Source organism: Cystoisospora suis (assembly GCF_002600585.1).
Source record: "Cystoisospora suis strain Wien I chromosome Unknown contig_2151, whole genome shotgun sequence".
NCBI classification, from domain to species: domain Eukaryota; phylum Apicomplexa; class Conoidasida; order Eucoccidiorida; family Sarcocystidae; genus Cystoisospora; species Cystoisospora suis.
In genome coordinates, this window is record NW_027154950.1 from 251 (window position 1) to 9,008 (window position 8,758).

The 8,758-nt window shown below is 45.9% G+C and overlaps 2 protein-coding genes across 2 annotated transcripts; one reads left to right on the forward strand and one right to left on the reverse strand.

Annotated features, from left to right (window-relative positions):
• Positions 1-2,060: 2,060 nt before the first annotated feature.
• CSUI_004572 (dna rna non-specific endonuclease) lies at positions 2,061-8,753 on the forward strand (the record flags this gene model as incomplete). Its single annotated transcript, XM_068064760.1, has 5 exons — positions 2,061-3,536; positions 3,934-4,057; positions 5,065-5,697; positions 6,320-7,331; positions 7,767-8,753. Exons 1-5 carry the CDS (start codon positions 2,078-2,080, stop codon positions 8,751-8,753), a joined length of 4,215 nt encoding a protein of 1,404 aa, XP_067923261.1. The 5' UTR covers positions 2,061-2,077.
• On the reverse strand, positions 2,875-7,691 carry CSUI_004573 (uncharacterized protein; the record flags this gene model as incomplete). The annotated part of the gene is made up of 4 exons (XM_068064761.1): positions 2,875-3,099; positions 6,416-6,708; positions 6,814-6,961; positions 7,686-7,691. 4 exons carry the CDS (start codon positions 7,689-7,691, stop codon positions 2,875-2,877), a joined length of 672 nt encoding a protein of 223 aa, XP_067923262.1.
• Positions 8,754-8,758: the final 5 nt, after the last annotated feature.

An 8,758-nucleotide genomic window follows, 5' to 3' on the forward strand; every position in this document is an offset into this window, starting at 1 on the left:
ATGTATTTGGTGTATGTTTGAGTAAATAAGAATTTAGGAATCGAAATGAAAAAGTCCAGAGATGAAGACTTTCATACGTTATTTGGTGATGTTGTGAAGGTAGATAGATGCATATATGACTTCAAACAAAGTTGGAGACGTAGGAAAACTGTGAATTTTGAAGACGAAAGATGAGGATGATGGAGACGCCAAGAGTTTCTTGTAGAGGGGGAGTGAGGAGGTCAGTTAGATGGAGATTGTCGTGAAGGCTTGGTGATCGAAGTAGCTCAGTATGAGGAGGCCATAGCTCACTGCTGAATAATAGGCTTGAGAGACATACATACAACAATTCACTGACATTCGTCTTTTCGATGGAAAAACACTCAGTCTGTTTCGCAGATCGTTTGTTCAAAGCAAGGGAGAGGAGACACACCCACGACGGCCGATCAACTAGCTAGAGGACTGGGTCACCCAGCTACTACGGATACTCACGGGAAAGGTAGAAGGGCGGTCCTTTTCACGAAGAACACAGCCATGCATGCCAGAGACTGACGAGAGATATCTAAAGAGCGCGTTCATTGCTCTCCCAACAGTTCAGAAGGATCGATCGCACTCGAATTATTCATTCCTGGCACTGGAGACATCGAGGACGTCCTTCCTACCGGTTCAAGACAATGATTGCTTTGAACTTTCTTTCTCAGTCTACACTGTTTTTCGGAATACCGAGGCCACTGACTCTGATTTGTATTTGGTGGTGCTGCAGGCGTCGTCTTTGGCCGTTCTTTCTCTGTAGAACAGCAGATAGAAACACACAGTAGTCGGTCGGTGCTAAATACCCACCATCCATTTTGCCGGTACTTCTGACTCCTCGTAACACGGAAGCAGTTGCTTTGGTGCTTAATCACGTCCACGTCTTGTCTTCGTCAGTTGCAAGGAGGTTAGTTGCTAACAAATTCAATGAAGCGCCGCACTTAGCCAGCTAGCTAACTGGCTAGCTTGTGAGACAGCAAGCGCAAGAGAGGCATAATGACAATAACAGGAGAGACGAACCGTGAAGGGAGTTAGATGCTCCCTCCCGAGGACCCACCCCATCCGGAAAGACGTTCTCACCCATCGGCGGTAGCTGACCACTGGCTTGAGTGTTTTCTTCTCTGTTTAACATTCCGTACGATGGCGGCGGACACCGCAGAAACACTAGCACGCTTTCAGAACAAAGATCCTCATTGTCCTTGGAGTCGTGGGAGATTGATATACCGTGCACTTACATGTACAAGTTAATCACGGACGGTTGTCTTCATAGGTCCTGTCCCCCCTCTGTTCTCCAGTGGATGAGACTTCCAGCATCTGGAGGGAGACTGCGCATGCATTCGGCGATCATCGATTAGCTGCATTTTCTTCTCCTCCGGTCTTCTCCCTTCCGTCTTCTTTCTGGCTACCTCTTTCACTAGAACTTCTGCCTCTTTCGCGTAAAAGCTCTGTAGCTAAACCCTAGCGGATGCGTGTCACGTGGAGTGAATCTTTGGGGGAATCTTACGTGGTTCTAACGATACGTTCATGTGTATAGATCGAGTCGTCGTCTGTCTCCCCGTAATGTATCGAGATAGATGCCTCTCCAGTTACCTAGCTCCCGCGCGTATCCTATTATTCTACAATAGAAAGAGTTCTCTTCTATAAAGATGGTAACGTGTAAGAATCGTGTCGATCCTATATGAGCACATCAAGTCTCGTTCTCTCCCCCTCCCTCAACGAGACATTGCATCAGGTGTATGTACACCTCACTCCAAAACGGGAAAGCGGTTACACCTCGTTTTGTACTTATCCCACCGCCACCGCTAGCAAAGAATGTCGACAAGCAAAAGAAGAAGAAGGAAGGGAGCTGAGCTGTTAGCTCGTATTGTTTCTTGTAAGGCAAGACACGTGACTGCTGAAGAATAAACAGCCTGGTGTGTGTGGAGTAGGTCAAGGGATACCCTGAGTCTCTTCGCATGTTCGGAGATTCGCCCATCCTCCTTTGCTTGTATTTCTGATTTACCGTCTATCTTGCTCTTTCCTTTATCTTCTTTTTCGGGATACCGTTTTAGCGTGTCCTATCAACATCATGGCCAGCGCTGTCCAGAGTTCTCCGTCATTTCTTCCATTTCGGAATTCTCCTCGGGTTCATCGCTTCTCCTCCCTCATCATCTTTCCTCCTTTTTCTTCTCCGACATATCGATCGTTTCATTCATCGAGAAAGGAATTCACCCAAGTGGTGTCCATAGACTTGAAGAAGACGATTCCTCTACGGACTTCATTTTCCTCATCGTCGCTTCGGCTACCCCTTTCATCGGTCTCCTCCTCTCAGGAAAACCCTTGTCTCTTTCACCCCTGTCTTCTTCACTGGTCTCCTTATTCTTCGCTCCCTTCTTTTTCTCCTCGTAGCACTCCTAATCGATTCTTCTCTAGCTGTTCTTCAAGTCACCGTCAACCATCTTATCTCCTTAGCTCCGCAACTCTCTTCTCTTTCTGCGTAGGCGTTGTATGTGGTGGAGGTCTTTGCGGCCTCATCCTCGTCTTCTTCGGATACACTAGGTTCACTTGTAGGAACGAAGACGAGAGAGAAGACAAGATTCTTCTTGATAGGGGATCTAGGAAAAGTGATGAGAAGTATTCACTCACGGAAGAAGAGCAAGAAGAAGTGTCTATGCCTCATGGGAACAAAGATGCCATCGAGACCCCATCTCTGTACAGGTATCTTTCTGATAGAGATGAAGAAGCGCAGAGGGTGTCTCTTTCTTCTCACCTTGTAAAAAATAGATCTTCTCTTCACTTTCCATTTCATTTACTTCCCTCCACAGAAAGAGTTTTATATGCTCCAGGCTTTCTTTCTGTCTTCTCGACTATACACCGACAACCTCTTTATGTCGCCGAAAGGCTTGTACCTTCCTCCTCTTCTTCTTTATCTACCCCTAGTAGCTGCAGTGAGAGTGAAGAAGAAGACGGAGTGCGTGATTCTTCTTCATCTTCTCCTTGCAAAGGAGCGAACTCTTCTTCTCCTTTTCTCGAGAATAAAAAAGAGTCTCTTCCGACCACGCCGAAGGAGGCTCCTACCGTTCTATCGTCTCGAGTGTCTCCTACTACTTCCTACGAGGACAGCTACACAGGTGAGAGTAGAGGGAATAGCTCTGCGAGAACACGCGAACAGACAGCAGCGAGAGAACTTCTTCTTGAAGAAGGAGACAAGCATTTCAACCAAGAGAAGAGCAAGGGAAAAGAAACAGAGGATGAAGGAGAAGAACAAGACAAAGCAGATCTGTCAGACAGTGTGATGGATGAAGGTGGATCAGAAAGGATAGGAAGAAGGAAGAGGAGAACAGAAGCGGGCTCAAGTAGAGGAAGAAGATGGATGAAGAGAGGGGGTGAAGAAGAGGAAGACGAAGAAGAAAGAGAAACGGAAGGAGAGAAAGCGGTCAAAGGAGAAGAAGGAAAAGTTCTATTGGATAGACAAGGAATAGCTTTCAAACAAGAGAGGCGTATCAATGAAATGTGGAGCCCAAGCAATAGCGACTACTCTCATTCAGGTTAGTTCACGTACGTTTCTATCCTGTGATACGTGCATTTGTAACTGTGGAGACATGGAGGGGAAATGACTTCTGGGTATACCTCATCATCATCATCATATCACGTTCACCAGTATTCCTGTCTCCCTCTTTCTTCCGCTGTCCATACACTGTATGGAGGACATACATGTGGACGTCTGTGTAGGAAATCTTTCCGCCCTGTCTTTTTCCACTCAAAATCTTTTTCTTCGACCTGTGGTCTATACCTCCGGCACATGATGTAGAAGTTATATGGCTTAGGTCGATGGGCACTTGTACGGCTCGTAGGAGTAAGAAATCTCTTTCTCACCTATCCGTAAGATGTGGAGTTCGGCCTCTATCCCTCTTTTGTGCTTGTGCTGTGTGGTAATGCATACAGGATATAGTAAAGGACATCTTGCTGCCGTAGCACTGCATAAGAAGAGTGCAGAAGATCTCCGAAGTACCTTCTCTCTAGGTGCTAATATCATCCCTCAGAACCAGGCTGTCAATGCGAATCAATGGTACGGCAGAAGAAACATCCTATCTACCTCTACAGCATACATAGCATAGACACCTGTTAGGATATGGACTATACAGGCGTCGCACACATCCTGTTCTATCAGCTTCCCTGTGGACGGCTTGTGTGAATGACCTCCGTGGCAAGGCTGGTGGAGAGAGATGTGAGTTAGAGAGATTTTGGAGAAGATGGTAAAACTTCAAGGTGTTCGAGGAGTAGCTTGGTAGACATGAGAGGGAGACAAGAGGGACATCTTGCTATATAGATGGTGTCTCTTCATCATCGTATAGGCGCTTACATACACTTATGCTACAGATAGACTACGCCGGCGAGGAAAGGGCTCTTTTAAAGGTGTAGAGTGTAGATCTCATTGCACGTGACTGAATATAAGACGAGGTGGCAAGGGTTCTCAGGGTGAAACTGAATATAGAGAGTCAAAAAACATTATGGTACGCAGATCTGCTGGTGGAGGTAGGTCCTCGTGGACAACGTTACGTAGGCATATGTCTGAATATGTATATATGTATGTTCGTATCTATGTATGTACGAATATAACTATGTATGAACATGTATGCTGGTGTCTATGAATGTATATTTAGGACTATGTATGTATATGTGTATATGTCTTTGTATATGCATGTATTCAATACTCTGTATGTATGTATGAATATGTATGTATGCCTTGATGCGAAGAAACGCTTTCGTAAGCCTATGTATGTAGGTAGGCCGTGATGTAGAGGAAAGCTCTCAAGAAGATACGGACACTGCTGTATGATCCGACACCACCTGTACTGTATTTGAGAAGACAACTAGTATTTTCGCTGTGGGAGGCCTTCACATCGGCATGAGAAAGGAGACAGGCGAGAAGAAGGATAAAGTCTACTGTACATCAATATGACGTGACGTACAGTTTCCTAAGTGACCTAGAGAAACATCTCGTCCCGTAGAGCCGTCCTCTCTTGCAGAAAGACAGGATTCGACTCTTTTATCTGTTCTTTCGCTCTCTTTCAGGTTTAGATTAGAAGCGTTGAGTAAGAATCTCACAGATCTGTATGAAGAAGTTTTTGTGGTCTCTGGACCTTTGTGGCTCCCACGAGATCTGGCTGAAAGACATCCTCAAGTGTCTGTACACCTCCTCAAAGAATCCTCAGCTGATCATCTCCCTCTCAACTTTCATCGTACCTCTTCTTCTCCGTCATGTAGTCAACGTGAAGATCTAACTTTCTCATACAAAGGGTGTTCTCAAGCTTCTTCACCGTTGAAGACACTAGGGGGAGAAGGAGGAGGAGATGAAAGCTCAACTAGGGAAAGAGGCAACCACCGTGACCAGGGGTATGGCCTTCATCGTTCAGCTTCTTCTCCTTCTCTTCCTTCATCTACTAGCTTAACATCAGCTTGCTCTCTAGAGAAGAAGGAGAAGGAGGAGAGCAAGAGATCTTATTCTCTCACTCCTGCCTCCTCGCTTGAAGGTTCAAGAGGAATACAAGTCCCCTTGCCATCGGTGTCATCTGAGGGAGTGGAGAAGACGTCTTCTACAAGCAACTTGAAGAATCTTCCTTCACTCTCTTCATCGGATGATTTCTCTTCTAAGAAGAGAAGTGATGGAAGAGGCAAAGAATCTCTCAGGACTTTTGCATGCATCAAGTAAGGAAGTTTGTGTTTCTTTCATAGCCATCCAGAGGGAGGGGATTTTTTATCTTTCATCTCATCGCTCTGAGACAACAGACAACAAGATCTAGGAAATGAGAGGAGTCGAGAAAGAACAGATTCTCGTTTCTATTTATAGAACATGCAAGAGGTTCTCGGTATTGATCTTCTTTGGCATCTGCTATCATCTTCTCTCAGCTATCCTTGTAGGAAAAGGCTCGATATGCCGCATCTTAGAGGAAGACAAGACTGGTGCTTGGAAAGACATGTCAAAGGAAAGCTTGTGGCGTACGTACACTCTACTGCCTATTGATAAATTAAAGTTGTCGCTTGGTGATAGGGTGGATGTATGAAAACGAAGCCTCAGCTATCTATATGTTCGTGTGTCGTCTTCTAGGTGTGAAAGATAGATGAGATCATACATGCCCTATGCGAATCTATCTAACGAGGAATGGTGGAGTACACCGAGCGATCTACTTATTTAAGCTGACAGATGGAAAAAAGACGGTTAGAGATATTCATCCTCTTTTCTCTTTCGGAGATCTTAGATGCTGTTGTGTATATTTTCCATATCAAATCTTTTCCTGCCTAGTGTTGTTATGTATGTTCTTTTCTTCAGACCTTTCGCTTCGAGTCCTTTGTCCATACCTGTCTCTATAGAAGCTCTAACAGGTTCTTCTTCTTCGTTTCAAAATCCTTCCTCTTTTTCTTCCACTTCGTCTTCCTTGTTTTCTTCTTCTTCTTCTCCTCTCCCTAGTGTGACTGTGGCGACAGGTGCTGATGCATACGCAGAGAGTTTTCGATTGTGTCGTACGTCCCTGGGATTGCAGACTTCTAAAGAATCAATAAGAGAAGAATCGTCTCGCTCCCCCCTATCACGTGGGTCTTCTCTTTCTTCTTCTACTGCTACTTCATCTGACTTCTCCGATTCGTTCTCTACTTCTTCTCCTTCTTCATCGCCACGAAGATCATCTTCTCCATCTCTCCTTCTCTCTTCAACTCTATCACCTGCGTCTCATACATCGTCTGCGAGGAAATCGATAGCTTCGCCTAGTCATCAAGCTCCGCTTCATATAGACTACGATGTCATAGGCCAGCGGCTGATACCTGTACCTACACATACCTTCAAGATTATTCTAGCTGTCGGCTTGCGAAAGGATCTAGCCGAGACCAATACGATACAAGGAGTCGTCAAAGACCAAAGAGAAGAAGGAAATGATGGAAGATTGTCGATCTTCTCAAATCGATTCTTCTCTTTTGGCTGGAAAGGCAGACAAATAGAAGAAAAGACCCCAACATCGGATATGTCACTGAAAGATAGTCACGATGATAAGAAGAACAAGAAGATCTTCTCCGCTCTGAGCAATGATGAATCCCGTGAAGACTCTATACCTTCTGGGGAGGTCACCTCGGAGAAAATGATAGGAAGGAGAATAAGAAGAGGAAGAAAGACAGAGGAGAGAATAAGAGAAGAAGAACCGATTGACGAGAAGAGGGTATTGCCTGAAGCTCTTTTTGGGTCTTTTGTTCTTCCTAATAGAAAAGTGATAGGAGGTGGAAAGAATGTCGACCTCTCTACGTACAGGGTTCCTCTCCAGTTCATTGAGTGGACAAGTGGCCTTGATTTTCAGGTGAGACTAACATCACCAGTAACTCTCACATATATAGATCGACGTTGATGAGGCTGGATCTCCACATCTGTCTATACACCATAGATTCATATGCCGCATGCGTGCAGTATGTATTGACAGACAGTAGGAGAATGTCTACCCTGCAGTCGTCCAAGCAAAGCTTCGTGTGTGGCTATGGATAGCTGCTGTGTCGGTGTCTAGGTAAAGAGGTGTATGAATAGATCTCCTACAGGCTTCCGGAGACATAGGGAGTCATTCTCATCAGGCTAGATCCAAGCCGGGTTACCTCTCAGTATGACGTACAAAGGGGACAGCGGATGACTGCTGCTCCTCGGACACGCCAGCCAAGGTTACCGGCATGATCGACTTCTTCCCGGTTTCATTGTTGTGTCACTGCTCTCGACCTTTTCTCTATGTGATCTCTTGCTCTCTCAGGCTCTGGTAGATTACGCCGCAGCTAAAACTTCAATAGACAGAGAAAGAGAAGGCTCCCGGGTGGAGCTACCATCTTCCAATCGCATTCCTCCTACCCCCGGTCTCAAGCATTCCTTGCCGTCCCCGCGTCTAGAAGTCCTTTCAGTTGAAGGTGCAGCACAGCCACTCGGTTCGGGAAGTCCAAAGAGTGGTGAGGGGACCAAAGACATGAGGAAAAACGCTCAGAGTTCTTTAGAAGGTGAAAAAGGAGTTGCTGACCATACTAGACGCTCGGCAGATTCTTCCTTGTTTCATAAGATTTCTACCTTTTTCAAAGGGCAAGAAGTCCCACTTGACTTTTCGAATACTCACCAGATCGATACTCCTGAGAAGACTAAAGGTCATGAGCCTTTGGCTGTATCAGGATCGACACCGGCCGATTCACCAGGAGCACATCATATACATCATGATAAGGAGCAGACAGGTCCTTGTTCCTTCTCCTCTGAAGCTGGCAGTGCTGAGATACCTCCTGTATCTTGTTCTGTCTCTAAGAAGGGACGGAGACTAACCCCCGCCTCTACTATCACTACGCCTCCTATCGGGCGCTCTCGTGGTGGCAAAACACGGCCCCGAAGGCACCTAGTATCACGTGATGAAGATCTTCTTCTCTCTCTCGATCTTTGCATGCCTCGGCGTTCACTTGTATCTGGTAGTGAGTTATCTTCACTCTCGGCCACTCGTCCCTCTCAGGAAAGAGACGAGAAGAAGAATCTTCTTAGTGTTCCTAGGGAAGAGCCGAAGCCAGGCGAAGACAGTGAAGAAGGGTCATCTTCAAGAGGTAGACAACAACGAGCTGGCAAGAGAGACGAGGGAAGGATGGACGGGGGGGAGAACCAAAGAAGACATCGACTACCTGCACAAGAAAGAGAGAAAGTCTTCGATTTCTGTAGAGGTTCTTTAGATCGAGCATGGTGGAAGAGAGGGACCCATTCAAGAAGAGAAGAATAAGAAAG